General features: G+C 38.6%; 1 protein-coding gene across 1 annotated transcript in view; it reads right to left on the bottom strand.

Moving 5' to 3' along the window:
* Positions 1–20,179, bottom strand: part of CRIM1 (cysteine rich transmembrane BMP regulator 1) — a 197,970-nt gene that overhangs the window by 56,252 nt on the left and 121,539 nt on the right. Inside the window, exons 6-7 of the mRNA XM_075146636.1 lie at positions 14,309–14,491; positions 8,631–8,828 (exon numbers count right to left, since the gene is read on the bottom strand). Of these exons, the coding sequence (XP_075002737.1) occupies positions 8,631–8,828; positions 14,309–14,491 (381 nt within the window). The remainder of the gene's footprint in view (positions 1–8,630; positions 8,829–14,308; positions 14,492–20,179) is intronic.

Here is a 20,179-nt window from a genome sequence, read left to right as displayed (position 1 = left end):
TGGGGCAAATCTATGAATGCTATAGGCACTGAAAAGAATTAATTAGAGGATCCATGAGGTTCTTTATAAGTGAGACATCCTTAGCTGCATTGACATATATTCATTAGGATTCTTTGGTTATTTATCCTTTCAGTAGTTTTCCACTGAACTTAACGATCAATCATTGAAAATTAGGAAAAGGTTATTTTACACTAGTATAGTCTTTCTGACTTTCTTAAACTCAGAGAGACTTTCATTGGCAGTAGGTTTCATTATACCCTGGATTGTGTCGTTCAACAGCCTCAGCTGCCTTGTCTAAAAACACTATACTAAATCATGATCTGGCAAGCGTAAGCCCAATTCTCTACAGCACAGCGTTTGCATCCCTTAATTGACTTTGATGAAAAGGCTGGTTGAGAGCTACAGCACTGCTGCCGAACAATAACTTATACTTCATGCTCTAAGGAGATCTCTGGGCCTAAATCCTGCGCCGGTGAACACTGCTCACTACCACTGACTTCATCCTGAATGAATCAAATTTCTTTTCACTGGACTCTGCCGCCTGTTTTTACTTAATGAAGTGTTGGACACGCTAAAGGAACTGAACTGAATTACATCTCAGCTAGAGTTTGGAGCCCTTTATTGATGAAAATGTTAATTTCTTTTTGTGAAGATAAAGTGTCAGCCATAATGACACAAAGTAATGGGGATCTTATTCATGAAAATCCGCCGAGGGGATTTTGTTTAACACTTAATTTCTCATTCACAGCTTATGCTGGCACCCTGCCACCTGTACCTGAGGGCTCTCACACAGAAGGACGTACTGCGAGATAACCAATTACTGCGTATCAGGAGACTGGGTTGCAGCTTTCCCTGTGAATAGCCTGAGCCTCTGGCAGCGCAAGGGAACGGAAGTGACCATAGACTTCCCTAAGGGACATTTTCGGCATCAGTGCCGGTGCTGAGCACTTGTATTTAATATCTTGGTTTTTTTAAAAAAAAAAAAAAAAAAAAATCAGGTATTTTCATACTACCCAATCCAATATTTACTTTCTGTAAACACGACTATTATTCCAATTTGCAGATGGCTGTCCAGAGATGCAGATGGCCTGAGGGAAACATGGTTATTTCTATCACTGTAGCTTGTTTGGTGTTATTCATATGTTATTATATATTGACACTAAATAGCTATGTTAAGCTCCAGTATTCACTTTTTTTTTTAATTCATTAAAAAATGGAATTGCTACTTAAACCACACCAATTTTATTCAGAAAATAAACAATTGTTAGCCGAACAGAGAAGCAAGCAGCTCCGTAAGCAGCAGTACTAACAGAAACCTGATTGCCAATGGATCTGGTTACCTCCAACGGGACAGGTGCACAGACCAGCTCCCGTGAAGAACCTCCAGGTCTAAAGAAGTGTTAGCGCATACCAAAATTTTGCAGTCCCTTATGGCACTTGAAAAATCACTTTCTCCCCTCTACCTAGCTGTCTGTTTTCATTAAATCTGTAGAAATGGGTTCTCTTTGAGACTTCCTCATGGTGCAGGAAGCCATTGGCTCTGAAACGGTGGGGAAAGCAGAGGGCCAGTATGATTACCTAAGCCTTGGCTCTTAATGAAGACAGTCTAGAAAACAAAGAAAGAAAAAACAGACTAAATAGATAATAGATTAAACAAACAAAGGCAAATCCCAAAGGACCAATATCATTACAGCAGCTATAGAAGCTATATAGAAGCATCCATCGGAAGCTTAAAAGTAATTCTTGTGTTGAATCCACAGAACGTGATGGGCCTGCTTTTCCCAGCTCTCACCAGTGAACAGAGGTGCCTGCCTTGAAAAGCTTCGTCAGCTGAAGAGCTTGAGTTTGGCGACAGGCTGATGAAGGAAGGTCTTCCCCTCCACACTACACTGTCTCAATGTGCCTCTGCCTCTAGCCTCATGCCGTATCGGTAACCCTTGCTTTCTGCTGGTCCCACCCCTCACCCACCCCGACTCACTCGCCTCGAATTAGCCAGCTCCCTGCTCGCACCTTGGGCTTTTATCTATACACCCTTTGCCCCAGCACAGCCCACAGGCACTGCTGTGTCGGAAAACTGGCATGAAGTGACAGGGCTGGACATACTGTAATAAGAGGTCTTGCCAAAAGGGCTTTGATCACTTTGATATTTACTTAAATCCAGCAGCTATATATCGGTGAGCCACAGCCATCACTTGCATAAACACTGAAAACTACAAATGAATTACTATTACTGCTTTCAGTTACGTACGCAATTTCCGGAGTGAATCTCCTTTCACTGAGGATGAAAATACAAACTGCGATGCCCCGAATGCATCAAAAAGACAATCTTAGTCATGACATGCCACAGGAGGAGTTCTGTTTTCCTCAACAACTTTCTGCTTTCCTCTAAAACACATCTTCCCTCTTGCAATTCAATTCCATTCTTTCTTGTCCTATCTTTTTCTTTGCAACAATCTTTTAGGCACTTGAAGACTGCTATCTTCTCATTCCAACTTCATCATTTTATCTTTAAGTTAAATCAACCCAATTTATTTAGTCTGCCTTCCTAGGACATGTTTTGCAAAGCTCGGACTGTGCTCATTGCTCTCCTTCTGACTCTTTCCACTCTGCCTGCATCTTTTTCAGAGGAACAATGTCCAGAAAAGGACCAAGAGCCTACTATGTCAACTCAGGACATACCCACCCATAGGAAAGAGAGCAAAAAGGATTACTTCAGGTCTTGCAGACTGTACTCCTGATCGTAATTTCAGCATGGTGTTTGCCTTCTCAAGGCTCTGTTAATCCACATTCAACTTCTTCTTTCCCTTTAATCACCAGACTTCTCCAAGAGAACTGCTATTTAACAATTACTCTGGTTCAGGACTCATGAAGAATCTCCTCCAAGTGCAGTGCATTGTATTTTCCCTTGTTGAATTTGGGCAACATTTTTCTGCCAACTCTCTGCTTTAAAACAAGCATACAAATTCATACTCTGCTCTCCAAGATGCTCGCTGCCCTTTTAGCTTTGTTGTCTGTAAATAAAATAAATCTAGCTTCGATCTGAGCTAGTGAAAACATCAAACAGAGCTGGACCCAACACAGATACTACTGGATACCAACCACAATGCAACTCAAGAAAGGCTGCCCACAGATTTGAAGACTAAATCCATACACAAATCCATCATACTAGAGCGCTACACCCATACATACCCCTGACCTCCATAAACCTACTCCATGTTCCTGTCTCCTCCTCCTCGCCAATCTCCCCCGGGGAGCTCCAGTGTAAAGCATCTCCTCACTCAACCTCCCCCTTCCGCCAGCAGCACTGCTAGACAAGATTCAAGTATGGAAGGGGTGAGGGGAGACGAATAGTTACCCTCTTCTCCAAGTCCAGCAATCCCCAGACAAGCATTCAGAAAATTATACATTTTAAACCAATTTGGCTGTCCAATCAACACTGGAACGTGTATCCTGTGGGCTACATAGACACATACAGGATATACACTATGGATATGTATACAGCAGCATGTGAAGAAGCATTAAGAAGGGCTTACTGTGGAAAACTGATAGAAATCAATTGTGTATGGTAATATTACACATCACAATTGCTACTCCTTGATCTCTAATTTAGAAAGCTGTGAACAGCTATTTCTGTTTAACTTCAGTCTCTACAACCCTTGCACTCTGGTTTTCTCACTGCTGTAGTAAGAACACTAGGATTTTCTTCACGGGGGAATGGGAATGTTCTACTTAAGTCTGAATTTACTCTGTTCATAGGCTGAATACATTTATGTGCTGATATCCAGTGCTGATATTTCAAGAACCTGTGTTCACAGAATTTCTACTACATTATATTATATCTGGCTACAAAATTTTTTAAAAATGTAATTCAAGAACAATTTTACCATTATGTAGCTGCAGGAATGTAAACTTATCTATGGGAATAGATACTTCCTTTCATTGAAGTTGATTATAAACCAGCCAGGAAATAACTGAATCGGCAGAATTGTAGGTGCAGCAGCATTTAGATGAAAGACAGAGCAGGGAAAGTCAGAAGTGACTGATACTAATAACCATTTACTCTGGATGAGCCGCAGCCAGGCCAGATCCACAGGCAGCTTTGATTAGAATTTGTCTATCAGTTTCATGTCCCACAAACCACTCTATTCTTCAACACTCAAACCAAAATAAATGATAGAAACATCTTTGACTAAATATTTTGTTTCTCATACTAAAGAGCTAATATCTGACATGCTTAAAGTAAGTTCACACAATTGAAGTTGGCTGCTGGCAAGCTGGATCTTTTTTACATGTAAACAGAAGTCTGATGAGAAATAAATGTGTACTTAAAAATAGTGATAAGCATATAAAGTCTCTGCTTTATTATTCTTGATTTGAGACCTATTTTTAAATGGAAATATGGGCTTGAATTGGTCCATCAGCAACTAAATTAACAAAAATAATAGTTTTCAACAGGCATCAGTCTTCTTCCTGCTTTAGAGTTGAAGCATAATTAGGATTCTAGCAGAAAAATAATTGTTTCCTACATTCTACACTAGTCCCAAAAAAGTGAAGTCGTTCATGCACAAAGTAAGAGCTATAGCTTAAGAAATGTAACAGACAATACATGTAAGAACACAAAAGTAAAGTATATTCATGATGAAATTGTATAATACAACTTCGGAATTACTATACACAGTCATTTTAAATTGAACTACAAACAGAACATTATTTCACTATGGTATATTCTCTATGGATTGAACATTTTACAGCGTGAGTTGAGATGTGAGTGAGAACTGGAAGCCATTCACAAGAAAAGTGTAAAATGAAGTATGTTTATACTTACAATCACTAGTAAACTACTATCTCAAAATCACTAGGTTTATGTTAATTTTGCCCATTTATTGAACATATCACTAAGTTACACTGCTTTCTCCCTTGAATCCCTTTCTTGAATAACTTGCATAGTTGAAAATACGATACGATGTAATGTCAATGATCCCAGAACTTAGCCCACACTAGATATGGATTTTGGTCTTCTATGCTGAACAGCAGGAGGTAAGAGATGCAAAAGGATGGAAAAAAAGAAGAACACACTGGAGAGCACAGGACAGCAAGTTTAAGCTATTAGTACAATGTTAGTAACATTTGAGCTTCCGTTAGTCGACACTTCTGCTCACTACACTACACTGCAAAATTAAGGTTCAGCTACAGATATGCAGATTTAATGGGGTAGTATGCAGAAAAGCATCATATGGCTGACACTGAAGGTTTTTAATTTCTCTTAGGAAAAACTGTGCCTGGGATGTATTTTATTGCTTGTAGATCTTCACTAAACGTGTTGCACATCTGTTTCATTAGTAACATTAAAATCAAGGGATTGATTTCTCAGCCAGCATCCCAGACAGGACTGACTTCTCGCCTGATCCCACCACGCCTGCAGGTCACTGACGACGCAGTAAGTATCAGAAGCAGAACCTTGTAAACAGAAACGACGCTCAGAAAAATGAGTGAGGTGCTGATTAAAAAGCGGAAGGAGCACAGACCCACGCAGCCTACCTGGTTAAGAATACAGAGAGATGTCAGCTGGCTGGCTGATGACAGAAACAAAACAGCATTTCAGACAGGACCTATACAGTTATTATTAAAACTATATAACCAAAATTCAGGACAGTAAGATGAGCAAAGGAAGCAATGTTTTCAAGGCCTGTCTTCCCATGGCACACATACTTCCCCAGTTCAGTCCTACTACAAAGAGAAAATCAGGGAACAGAGATCTTAAGTAGCCCCTTGCCTAGTAGGTTAGCAAGCAATAGCTGTACTGCAAAGAAAGCAGACAGTACTTTTTTCTACCCATGCATCAAACTCCAAGTAGAAACACTATTAATCTCAGATCTAAATCTTAAGACACATGAAGCTATCTGACTTTGGAGGTGGGCCGTAAATCTATGGTTAATGCACACGTCTCTGCTGCCATCAACTCAAACATTTACTTTTTTCAAAAATAATTTAAAAATACACAGTATGCAAACAGCCAACATCTAATAGACTATTATTTTTTCCTAATGTTCTGGGATTTTCTTAATGCAAGCTTTCAAAGAAAAATGTTAACAGATTCAGCAAGACATACGAGTCTCCTTAATTATCAAACTTCCAATCTGATAATACCTTGATCTCTAATATATGTAAATATTTTCAGTCAGGCTGCTAATCACAAGGCTTAGCAGCCTTAAGCTCATTTGATGGCCTAAAACATAACTTCAAGAAGTTTACTGGTATCCTTGACTGGTTCATTTCTCAGGGATTTTTTTTATTTATTGTTACTGCAAGATAAATTGTTAAGTCTCAGATGCTGAAGTTACAAAGTCATCCAACGCTGCTTCTTGCAAACTATGTTTTTTGTATCTTGGGTTCTAGCATCTGAACTCACTGCTGAGTTTTAACTGTCCAGATTTTTGATCCTTGAAATATTCCCAAATCTAAATTCCTGAAATTAAATAACTTGGCATTACAGAGCATAATCACCTGTTTTGTTTGGTTTTGTTTGCTGTGGGGGAGGGCAGGGAAGAAAGAAGAGAGGACTGAAGTGTGTTTTCAGGTATCCTCTGACCACTGGTACCTGAGCATGCTCAAATCCCCTCCTAGCATGAACTAAAACTACTTCCACTAATTGCTGGTTCCATCATCTATGTAATTTCATTACCCCTTGATTGTTTACTTGGCAGTATGTGCTATCCAAGAAACACCAAGTGAAATGTGATGCTTTTAAGCTTAAAATTTAGGAAGTTGCTGAAAATACCATTCAGTATTACCCTCCTCCAGATGACACACTCAAAACCAGATGACTACAATTAAGTATACATCATACAACAGCTAACATGACAGACAAAATAACAAGTCAGATTATTTTCTGACAAAATATAATTAAGATGACACAAGAATCTCATTTAAATATTGATTCCATGGTGCTATTGTGTCAGTCTTGATCTATCTGACATAATTTGTATCATAAGTATAATTTAACACTGCCCCCCCAATAACAACAGAACAACTGTTATGGACTTAAGAAGTTGCTAGCCACTTCTGCTTCTAAGAGTAAAAACATGTTATAGCACAGAATTACCTAACCTAGTCCAGATGAGCTAACTTGTGTCCTGGAAGCACTGTAGAGGCATTAGTGTGGTACTTTAATGAAGCACCAGCTTGGCTGTGTTGCAACCTGTAATAATGAACAATGGAAGCCTACGCTCTACCCTGTGTTTGCTTCCTACAGTTCATTACAATTATCTCAGTCTGATATAGATAAGCATTTAATCCAATTATCTCTCATCCACTTTCTCCAATCTGGAACAAGAAAACAGAGATATTTGTCTCTCCTTCTCTCATTGGAGGAAAAAAACCCCTCAACATATTGAAAATACTTCCACCAACCTCTCTCTCTCTCTCTGTACTACCTTCCCAAGCTTGCTCACATATATGCTAAATAATGAGGGGTGACAGCACATACCCTGTGATATCCATCATGTGGGGATCACTAGGGTTTAAAAGCAGTTAACCTGCTTTCTCATCGTAAATTTAATTCAGTGCAAGCAGCAACTCTCTACAATTCACCAGCAGATTTTATACATTATCAGATACCTTCTTCATATGTTGCGATGTGAATTTTGAAATGCAAGAGCACCTGTAAGAAATCTTTATGCTTCTCAGATTTTTCCTAAAAAGTAAGTATCCCAGTAAACTTGGATGGATACTGCAACCCAAGAAGGGCCCCGAGACACACGCAGTTACACAAAATTAATTCCGTTCCATCAGAGATGAACAGAAAAAACGTAAGTGGTAGCTCACCAAGCACCCATAAATGTTTGTAAACCGTGAAGGTGGCTCTGAAGACAGGTCTAGATTAACCATTTCTAAACTTAGCAATCTGGTGTTTTTCATGATGAACAACTACTCCATAAAAAGCAATTCTGATCGTACATACACACAATTGTTAAAAAATTTTTTTTTTAATGTCTCCATTTGGAAATCTTCACATTTCCATTGCCAGGCTGGGCAAGCATTTACCATATAGTTAAGTTTAAAACTCAGTCATTATACAAGATGTATGTATTTCCACAAGGTAATGAAAACTGCATTTTAAACTCTAAAAATTAATCTACCTCCCAGATAACATCATCCTTTGTAAGTTTCACTGAAGTGATTATGTTTTATTCATACAATAATTATGTCCAATATCAAACTACATTGCACAAAGATTTTTAGTTGTAATTATATGACACTGATCAATAAGAAACCAGGAATAACCCAATTATCAGTAATACCAGCCGATGAACATTTTGATCTTCTAACTTCTCCTATATTTATTAATGAGCTTTAAGCAAAACTAAGAGTAAACTTAGTGAACAATACTGATCTTATTTACACTTAATGATCTCTTATTACACTCTTTTGGGCCAAAAGAGTATCGGGCATTCCACATACAGGTGTAGTTAAACCATGCTTTTTTTCCCCCGTCCTCCCTAGTTTATGCAGTCACAGGCAATGCTGTACCAGCTACTTCAATCTTCCAAAATTTTAAAGTAAACCAGGAATTACCAGGTAAGCAGCAGCCACAACATACCAAAGCATAATAGAGGAAATAGCAATCTTACCTTCACAAACTGGGCAGCACTCTCCAGGGACTTTAACAGGATTTAGACAGCTCTGCCCGCAGGCCGTTGCAACACAGTGCGGATCTCCATTGATGCACTGGCAGAAAGTACAGTCGTCCTCTCGCCAGCGGTCTCCATGAGCTTGGATCTGACCATTGGCATAGCAGCCAGCAGGGTTATTTACTGGATAAACTGGGTCTGAAATGAGAGAAATTGCAAGAGAACAAGAACTTTTATCCTCCCTTTTATGCCTAAACTTTATATATGAATAACTGCAACACTGTGATTTTACATTACCTCGAAAGGGTTAAGTGCAGCCACTATCAAACCTTAGAACCACCACAGTGTGGTATGCAGTGATAAAATAAGATAGGTAACAACTTGGATATTTCAATATTGTAATTCACTATAGAAAAAAGTTAAGTCAACTTATACTGAACACTCATAAATTCAGATATTTTAAACTATTTCAACTCAAATTTTGTATGCAACAAGCAGATCTAGAATGGAAAATATATCTACAAATGGTTGGGTTATGTTTTTTAAGAGGCTGAATTTTTGAGTTTTCTGATTTTGTTCTTCAGAACAAAATGGATCTTAGATCTATTGATCCATTTTTTGTACCAACTTAAATTCTGAGGGTAACTGAAAACAACTCAATGAACCGCTGGAATGACTCCTGTCAGCATCGCACCACTATTTTATAGATAGGACCTCTGGCACATTTCCTGCTGGAACAAGGAGTCTGCCTTAAGCTATATCTCATCACAGTTTTGGAGATACGCTAATTTTCCTGGACAGATTATCTGGTTCAGTTTTCAATTTCATTTCACTTGGAGCTCTTTACCCTTAAAAGCTACAAGGCCCATTTACCTGCTAGCCATAAGACTCGGGTATTTACATAACAGAATTTTGGTGGATATACTTTACATAAGATTTCTCCGCATGTTTCATGCAAATAAATAATGTGACTCTGTATAGGCCAATTCATGACTTGAAATCAAAGCATGACATGAAAAAACATGTTTTATGCTTCAGAAATGCAGTAAGAGACACTGATATTAATAGTAAAAATATATGCATTATGTGAATGTATGCAACTGATCATGGTGGCTAATAAAAAGATAACTGTTAGACTCAAAAATTAAATATTTGAGAATGTACAATAATCACATCAAGTTTTCAAAGCAAGCAATAATACAAGTTACGTATTAAAGCAAATTCAATATATTAAAAACAATAAATACAACTAAAAGCATTGTTTTTCAGATAGCAGACATCAAATAAGCACAAGTCATCTACCCGTAAGTCAATTTTCAGAAAGTGTTAGGTTTGAAGGATTTGGGAGAAAAGAGATGTCCTATCTAAAGGGAAAAAGGAAAAAAAAAAAGAAAAAAAAAGGACACACTGAAGTTTCATCAATCCCCTTTGGAAGGAAGGCAATCTGTGTTAACTGTAGATAAAACCAGTAGCAGTGCTAACAGCTATTGTCTTATTATAGGCCATTGTATTAAGTTTATGACACTATCAAACTCTGAACATTCGGAGCGAAACCGTGCACAACTTCTACCTCTACCTGGCATTCACTCCCGTCCTGAATTTTAGTGATAGTCCCAATTTTAGCAAAATGAGTTAAGCCAACATAAAAACCAGGGAAAATAAGACATTTAAAAATTAAGATGTTTCCTAATCTCTTAACTTAGCACCTTTTTTGTTTTAGGATTACCTTGCATCTGTAATTAACTATTCTGACCTAGCCCAAAATCAAATCATACACAAACAAATGAAGTGAATTTTATCATTCAACTCATGTATGGGATTCTGATTGACACAGGAATACAGAGCAAGTACAGAAAAGCCATATAAGACTCCTGTTATTTGCAATAGTCTTTTATGTCAGTCAAAGCACAAAGTTCCTGGTACACTTAAAAGGTCAGTAGTATTTAAAGCTATAAATTGAGCCCAGCAAATTACATTTCCTGATGCCAAGGAATCCTACAGGACTTTGAGAAAGAATTCTTCCTGGAGCTAAGGCAAGAAGGGCTCGTGTCTGTACTACACAATGCACAGGAAATTACCATTTGCCATTTTAAAATTATTGCAGAAAAGAAGAAAGCATTATATTTCCTTATATTTCTATCATCAAGAAAACATTAGTAGGAAAAAATTAATCACCTTGAAAATCAATCATAAAATAATCAAATAGAAAGAGAACAAGTAGAAAAAAATGCCGCCTCTTCACCAACTAGAAAAGCGTGAATGGGCGGGCTGTTAAGTATACATTCTTCCCATTTAAAAGACTTATTTTATCAATTTAGGTGTCACTTAACATAACCTGAGTTATTAAGAAAGAGATCAGAGCTTTCTTTTTTCTTTTTAGATGTTTAAAGGAACCAGGAAAATAAACAACATATATCTTACTATCCAATCATTCAGAAGTGAGAAATCAGACTTCCTTGATCGTAGAATCATAGAGTAGTTTGGGTTAGAAGGGACCTTTAAAAGTCATCTAGTCCAACCCCCCTGACATGGGCAGGGACATCTTCAACTAGATCAGGTTGCTCAGAGCCCCGTCCAACCTGACCTTGAATGTTTCCAGGGATGGGGCATCTACCACCTCTCTGGGCAACCTGTTCCAGTGTTTTACCATGCTCATTGTAAAAAGTTTCTTCCTTATATCTAGTCTAAATCTACCCTCTTTTATAGAATCATAGAATCATTAAGGTTGGAAAAGACCTCTAAGATCATTGAGTCCAACCATCAACCCAACACCACCATACCCACTACACCATGTCCCTAAGCGCCTCATCTACACGTCTTTTAAATACTTCCAGGGATGGTGACTCAACCACTTCCCTGGGGAGCCTGCTCCAAGGCCTGATCACTCCTTCAGTAAAGAAATTTTTCCTAATGTCCAATCTAAACCTCCCTTGGCACAATCTGAGGCCATTTCCTCTCGTCCTGTCGCTAGTTACTTGGGAGAAGAGACCAACACCCACCTCGCTACAACCTCCTTCCAGGTAGTTGTAGAGCGCGATGAGGTCTCCCCAGAGCCTCCTCTTCTCCAGACTAAACAGTCCCAGTTCCCCCAGCTGTTCTTCATAAGACTTGTTCTCCAGACCCTTCATCAGCTTCGTTGCCCTTCTAGTTTAAAACCCTTTTAGTTTAAAACCATTTCCCCTTGTCCTGTCACAACAGGCCCTGCTAAAAAGTTTGCCACCATCTTTCTTGTAAGCTCCCTTTGAGTACTGAAAGGCCACAATAAGGTCTCCCCAAAGCCTTCTCTTCTCCAGACTGAAAACCCCCTAGGAAGCCTTTCTTCCTAGGAGAGGCTTTCCACCCCCCTGATCATTTTTGTGGCCCTCCTCTGGTCCGGCTCCAACAGGTCCATGTCTTTCCTGTACCGAGGACTCCAGAGCTGGACACAGTACTCCAGGTGGGGTCTCACCAGAACAGAGTAGAGGGGCAGAATCACCTCCCTCGACCTGCTGGCTTGATTTAGTGCTGCAAGCCCTATCAGAAAAGAAATTAACAAGTCAAACAGCGCTGGATGATTTGATAAAAGACCCTGTAACTTGGCATCTCAGTCAACTGAGCAGAAATTAAAATCACAGCCATTACTTGAAGAAGAAAATTGTACTCAATAATTGTAAGTCATTATCCATTTTTTCTATCTACTAAGGACCTGTCTTAAGAAGACATTTCCATTGCAGGCCTAATACACACCAACTCAAACCCAAAATGAAATGTTAACAGGTTTTCTTGGTAGTCTGATTCAAAGGTTGCAAAAATGGAAAAATCAACTTTTAACACTGTATGATTATATGGCAGAACAATTTATTGATAAATCATAAGATAGCTGAGTATTTAAATCACCAAAGAGGATGAAAGACATATCTAGAACTGTAAATTCAATGTGGAAAATCAGCATCCACATCTGAGTATGACAGAGCTGATATAGAGAGCTCAGATATAGCAGATATATATGTTTATGTATCTATATGCATTGTCATAATGATTTCATAATGCCAAATCTCAGAATATTCACATATGTAAAAAATAGTAATTGTAGGAAAAAACAACAGATTTCACATATTCTATAAAGTCAGCAGCTCATACAGCAATTTCTTCAGGAGTGGACCTGTACTTCCTCAGGAAGGGTTCCACCTCATCAGACATGCCTTCTCTAAAACTTTTTCAATCTGTCATTAAATGATGGTATAGCACCGAACCTTCCCCTCTGCCCCCCCAGTTTGAAGGCTCTTAAAAACATAGGCACAACTGTACCAGGAAAGACCAAGAAGTCTAGCATCCTGTTTCCAACTATAGTCAATAATGAATGTCCAGACCAGATCTTAAACACAGGGCAAACATGGACTGGTATCTCTTCAGAATACCTAAGCCTACAGCATTTGTATTTCAACTTCTCTACATGTGAACACACATCTATCTGATAAGAACTGATACACTAAATATATATAAAAATACAAATACACTTTAAAGAATGACTTACTACTTCCTACCTTACCCACCCTGTTATTTCATTATCCAGGTTTTTTTTTTTTTTTAATCTCTGAAGAAGTTTTCAATAGTCTGTAACAAAGCAAGCCGCCAAAACAGTATCCAATGTGCTGACTGAGAAGGTCCAACTCTTACAGCTGCCTCTTTTACACTAATTTTTACGAGGTTCTTTCATAATTCTCTGTTTGGAATGAAGCACAACTATAATGGACCATTTGGCTTATTTGCTCCTGCAAGGAACTAGAGGAATATTGAAATTAAGTACACTACAAAGTGTCTGAAAATAACATTAATATTTAGATTCCTCTCTTCTTCGGAGGAGATTTGAGATTTCCAGCTGATTTTGCTTATTGGGAAGTCATTCTTAAGTTCACACTTAAACACAGGGACCTGGAGCTCTTCAAAGGCCTTTGTCTATGTTGTGGCCATAACCTGACCCGCACTGGGGCAAGACCCAAGCGCAGAGCGCCAGCCCCATCTCCCTCTGCTGGAATCCGGGTTGTATTCTGGCAGAAGACGCGCCAAATATTTTTCTAGTGTAAGCAAGAGGGTCAACATGAAATTTCCTACAGAATCCTTTGTAGGAGGACTGCAGGCCTAGCAACCAGAGGAGAAGGCTGTCAAACAGGGCAAAGGAGGCAGAGAAAAACATTGAAGTCAGATTACTGCCCCATTTCTTTGCCATAATCGTAGAGAAGAGAAGGTGTATACATTGCTCTGGCTGAACAAAACAAGACTGGAAGAAGCAGGCTGTAAAGCAATGGAAATGTGTCTTGGAGCCACCACTGCTGCTTTGGAGAAGCCTGTCTAAGTACCTGGTGCAGGAATTAGGAACAGTTTCTTATGTCTTTTGGGAAGAAGGCCCCCCAAAAAGTACTGCACACTTGGCCATGTCTGAGGAAGTTCTGATGCTGAAGGGAAAGGAAACCCAAACAGTTCTATATAAAAAGGGCAGAGTGTCAACATCAGAGAGGCACTGCAAAAAACAACACAGCACACTCAGACACAGCAAAAATGTAGAAATAACTGAATTAAGGAGGAATCTGGAAACTTTAGAACAACAAAATAAAACACTACTTTACTCATTTGCATTGAAAAAGCAAATAACAAAAAGGCAACAGAATTAATAAGCAAACAGGATTAAAAAGATACTGTACCTTCACACACTGGGCAGCACTCTCCTTCTGGCACATAGTACCTGTCGCAGTGTAGCTCACCACACTGGGCAGAGAAACAAATAGAGACTCCACCTTGGCATCGACAGAAACGACAAGCATCCATTCGAAACATGTCTCCATCATAATATTCCATGCTGTTAAATATGCAAGTTGGCTTCACTTCTGAAAAAAGAAGGGGAGAAAAAAAAAATTATTTTACAGGTATTGATAAATAGGAAATAAACTCACGTTGCTACTGACAAAAACAGATATAAAGAGACAGTTGATTTTTCTTTCATTTTTTAAACTCAAATACAATTTTTTTTTTTTTAAGAACATGGTATATTTTATTGTCTGTTTCAACAATGGAAGAAAATAAAATGCTATTCAAAATTAATTTCAGAGCAATTATTTACAATTAAAAGTCTCCATGTTAAAAATTAAAATCCTGAAGGAAGGTTAAAGCACTGGTATTTCTTCACAGGTGTTAAATATTTCTCATTCTGGATGAGCCAGAAGCCACTTCATATTTCAGCACATGAAGCAATAGATTTTTCTGTTTTAAGAAGAGAGTTTCTGATGTTTCTTAAGTGTAATTTTCCTTTCTGCAGGACTACGTACACAGGTGGATAAATTGCACTAAAGCTGCCCAGTCCATAGAGTTATGTTTAAAAAACCCCCAACAAGCGTATTTTGTGATTGCATGATCTGTTATGCAGAACTGAATACTCCTCAGTTCAAGCAACCTGGAGCTGTACTAGTCAGCTCACATCTATACTCCCCAGAGAAAATAACCTCAATTGTAATAAATATTTATGTGATCACTTTAGTGTTTCAAAAACACAAGATTACTATTTCTTGTATGCCTCCATCTATAGCAGAGCCCTAACGTACAATTAAATCCAAACTTCATGGGAAACTAAAAGCCTCTGAAAATTCCTAAGTATTTTGGGAAGGACATTGCCTATTTACTTCGTTAGCATTTAAAAAAAAAGAAAAAAAAGATGCTAACTAAAACAATGAAACAGTTTGCAGATTTAACCACCTTTTTTAATCTTTTTTTTTTTTAATACTGAAGAGGTTTGGTTCCAGATCATGAAGCAGATCCACGCATCATGAATACATCATACGGTCTCCTTAGGGCTTTTGACCTTGCAGTTACCCCACACATACGAACTTTCCTCCACCTCCACCATCTATTGCCAGCAGAGCGTATTCCGTTCAACCAGCCTAACTGACAGACATACAGCACTGTGCAGCTCCACAGCCCAGGGCTGAATCACTGTGACTCAAGACACTGTAGAAGAAATTCTCCAAATTTATGTTCAACTGTAATACATCACATTAGTCATTAGGAAATCATGACTTCACAGTTTCATCATTACTCAGTGACTTAAGCCTCCTTCCTCTTCCCCACTTCAGAATAAACGTTTTGGCCTGCTGTGACACTAGCCCAAGATACCTGAAAACAGCTACCTGAAGTAAAACAGTATCTAGTAAACAGATGTATTTTTCCAGAAGCTATGAATCTAGCAGTCTCAAAAGCCAAAGGTTCTGCAAACAGGAAGCTATTTCAGCACAAAGTCAAAATTAAAAACATTACCAAACTGTAGATAAAACCATCACATTTCATTACATCTGAACTAAACATAGCAAAGGAAAGAAAGGACAATTGCCTATGTTGCTGATTTCTGTACAACACATGGAAAAGACTATTTATTTACTTATGTGTGTAATGCCTAGCTACATAGGGCTGAAAACTGTGCCCACTTTGTGGTCAGGTGATTTTGCTTTTTTGGTTAGTGCTCAATCTCACATGGGAGATGAAAAATATTTAAAGGAAAACTCAGGATTTGCAGATTCCTTCCCCCCACCCCAATCCTCTTACTTCTGGGGGCTAAAAACTTTTCATCTGAGTTACTCTTGAAAATGATACAGGTTTTCGTTAAAACTCTAAAGCATTTAACGGACTCTAGTATTTCTTTCCACATACGCTTATATTGAGCTCCAGCCTCGAGTCATTTAATATGATTGTAAAGCATTAGAGTTGAAGCTTGGAAGTATCCTGAGCAATGTTCGATTTTTATATGCCTGTTCTGTCTCCAAGGCATAACGTAGAAAGCAGCATTAAAAAAAAAAGAGTAAGAGAAGGAAATACCACTGTGTCCAGGAAAACAGCTATGACCTCATTAGAAAGCAATTCACATAAACAAACACTTGAGAAATATTTCAAGTTTATGTAGCTCAAGCTGTTAGTCTAAAAACCTTCTCAAAAAGGAAAAACTGCCAACACAACTCAAAAGACCTTTAATCCATTCTGACTTTACTGTTTTGATTGCAGCTTTCCAGATTTTTACTGATTTCCTCCCCTGAACAGTAGATCTGAATTCCTGCCTAGATCTACTAGTTAGAAGTAGAAACATCATCTTCCATGGATTATCATTCATTTTTTGAAGTGTCCAAACAAGAGCAAGCAAGGAACTGTAAATCCTGAAAGGAAACAGTACGTTTTATTCCTACAATGAAAACTGTCATAGAATTTCACTATACGTGTATTTTTACTGTCCAGATTTATGGTAGTGTATACATTCATACTAAACTATTGATCTAAGCCTACACATCCAGCTGAGACAAGGATTACTTTTGTTAGAACCATATGTAAGACTGCAGTCTTAAAGACTCAGTCAAGCCAAAACAAGCACTAAATGGAGAACTCTAGCTTTAGATACTCATAAAGTGGAAGCCTAATGAAAGAGTGAGCACCACGCCATGGAATTGTAACGATGCATTTCTTCCACCACGATATGCTGGAAGATTCTCTCTGTTCTCTCTTTTTTTTAAAACAAGTGCTAATTTTATTGCCTTACTGATCTACAGATGGCAGCCACAAAGGAGTGAAAGAACATAAAGCTAACATGAAATAAATGCATCTTTTCCTAAAGGCCAGTAACCATGAATTCATTATTCTGCCAGTAAAGGGAACACTACAGGTAGGATTCTTCAAGTACCAAAGCTTCGCTGTGTGACAAAGTAATTTAAATTGACTAAACTTCATAGCACAACACGCTTAAACGTTTCCGAAACCCCAAATCCCTTTTCTGATGCAGACTACCACAACGAAACAGTGGGCATGAGACAGACAGCCAGGCCATGGATTCGTGAACATGAATTCAGTGTCTGCCAGCTATCAGATAACCCAGGAACACAAGATTGATCCAGGCCAAGCACAGACGGACAACCACCCATCTGTGAAAGGAGCCAGCACAGAGCAGACGGTACCCAGAACAATACAGAGTTTATACTGGCTGTGGAAGGACAGATGATATCACATCTCTGCTCCTATATAAAGTTAAGCATGACTAAGAGACTGGACTTGATTTGGCATTAAAGTTCCTGCCACAGAGTTAAACGAGAAATAATTCTGGCACAAATTTAGCTCTACAGATCTCACAGCCACAGTCTTTTTTGTTCTGGGAGTGAGAGCCCTAGAAGTCAGCGTTGCAGCAAACCACACAGCCTCACACTACACAGACACAACCTGTGCTTATTTAAAGACCTTTATTTCCAATCTGAACCACAAACAGACACAATCTGTTTTATCAAATCAGTTTTCTATAGTATTTTACCTTATACTTTTAAATCTAATTAAATACAGTTCTATCGGCTGAACTAGCCCAAAAAAAAACTTCTGTTATTGAGATTTCTGTAGTTTCCCAATACTTGTGGTTTTCTTTGATTAGAGTCACGGAACAGTTCAGAAACACATGCAAGTTTGGCAACCCATCCCTTGCGAGGCAGCAATTCTGCATGTGGTTATGCTGAGCACATGAGATGCTTCAGGCATCAGCTGTCTGTAGGCAAGTTTGGGCATTTTCTTTTGTATTATCAGAAATTCCAGCCCTCCCGAAGCGGAAGTGAGGTTCAAAACAATTTTCTGTTGTTTAAAAGATTAAAAGGTTCATGATTCCAGCACTTTGGACGTTCCTTCAGCATACAGAAGGATTTGTACCAGACTCTTGGAAGGAACTGGGGCAAGTACTGTGAACTTTCAATTAAATGGAAGGGAAGAAAACTGATAAACTCGAATCCATATAAACAAAATACAGAAAAGCTTTCTGTTTTTCAAAAGCTGCACTGATAGGGAGTTTAAAAAAAAGAAGGATACATTTCATTGGAATTAGGCCATAACAATGTTAAAGGACAACAAATTGTATGCTTTTGCTTCCTTGAAAATATATAAAAACAAACTAGGTAGAAAAAAAAAAATTTGGGTTCTTACTCTTCAGGTTGTATTGCTTAGTGCAGTGTATTCCCTAGTAACACAATTGCAGGACCATTGTGAAAGTCCTTTTGTCCTGCATCTTCTATAAAGGTCATCCAGAAACAGCGAGATCAGAATTAAAACAAACCTGTAACTATTATTTGTAAATCAATGCAATTATTCATGCATGTGTTTATACAATTATTTTTACATACTTGCACAGCTTAAAGGAAAGAAACATTTTGTGGCACCTGTGGTCTGTAAAAGATATTAAAAGACACTCGGGATGCTGAGGAAAATCAAATTCAGCAATTCACCTTTAAAACAAAATGGAAATAATCAGATTTTTATGGTAAGGTTTCTAGCAGAGAAAGTCCGTATCATCACATTAGAAACCGCTTTTATATCCAGCTGCCACAATCAATATACAGTGCTGACTTTCAACAACAGTCTTAAAATTTTCTGTCCACCTCAGCAGCAGATCCCAATCCAGTAATCTTTAGGCAGCTTCAGAAGACAGCTCTTGTGCAGGTTGATATATGTGTCTTTTTTTACCCACAGTAGACAAGACTGCAAGGTGTTCCCCATAGAGACAGAAGACTTATTTCCAAGTCACTGTATCGGGTGGAGGTTGCATCATGGAAAAGAGCAAGGAAAGATTCCCCAACAGCATCAGCGCTACCTAATACATGCCCGGCTTAATCTTTTCTTTGAAACCACTGGTAACAGAGAAACTGCAACCTGCCTATTAAACAATTCCATAGTTTTAACTACTGTAACTAAGCTCAAATCACAGCAAGGGTAATACAGGTTAGACAGAAACAACAAACAGAAAGGAAGCTTCCCAAGTTTCATTACTTTTCCCATCTTTAAGGTATATGTCCTACTGTTTTTTACCTTCCTCTGATGTGCAAATTTGTTGCTAAGAGGATTCATCCCAGGTGTCCCTGCCTCCATCCTCTCTTACAGGTAAAATGCACACATTTCTTTCAATCTTAGTTTTTCTTCATCAGGCCATGCTTTTCAGTGTTTGATTGTTTCTGTGGCTTTCCTTTAGGCTATCCCCCTTTTTTTCTTCACCTCCTTCTGGAAATTAAGCAGTGCTACTTTTTAACATCCTGCAGTAGGTTACAGCCCCACCACAGAAAACCACCAGGACAGCCAAAGGAGGAGCCGGGGCCACCGAGGGCCACGGCTGTGCTCTAAAACTCCCAAACAGTGACAGATTTTCTCGATAAAGTTGCCAAGCAATTCTTGGAAGCAAGCCATGTTCTTCATAGCAGAGGAACGCATTTAAATCCCAGTAGTCTGTCAGCCTATCACAGGAGAAAATACATGTTGTGATCAGTTCAGCCCTCGACATGTTACCAGGACACAGGCAGCTGAAACAATCTCAGCACCAGTAAAAGGTACTGGCATAGCCCATCATTCATTGCCAGTACATCTGTGACAAGCCTCCAGTGCACGAGAGAAGTTAAAGATTGCAGGAAAAAAGAATCCCCAAACCTGTAACACAAGGCTGTGTTTTGGTATTATAACAGGTCTAATCATTTCTTCCATTCTTTGAGAAAAATGTTTAATTCTAACCTTGTCCTCCAAAGTGTGGGCAA

Source organism: Calonectris borealis, chromosome 3 (assembly GCF_964195595.1).
Source record: "Calonectris borealis chromosome 3, bCalBor7.hap1.2, whole genome shotgun sequence".
In the NCBI taxonomy this organism is placed as follows: domain Eukaryota; kingdom Metazoa; phylum Chordata; class Aves; order Procellariiformes; family Procellariidae; genus Calonectris; species Calonectris borealis.
Note: the sequence above shows the minus strand (reverse complement) of the source record. Positions and strands in the feature narration are given on the sequence as shown.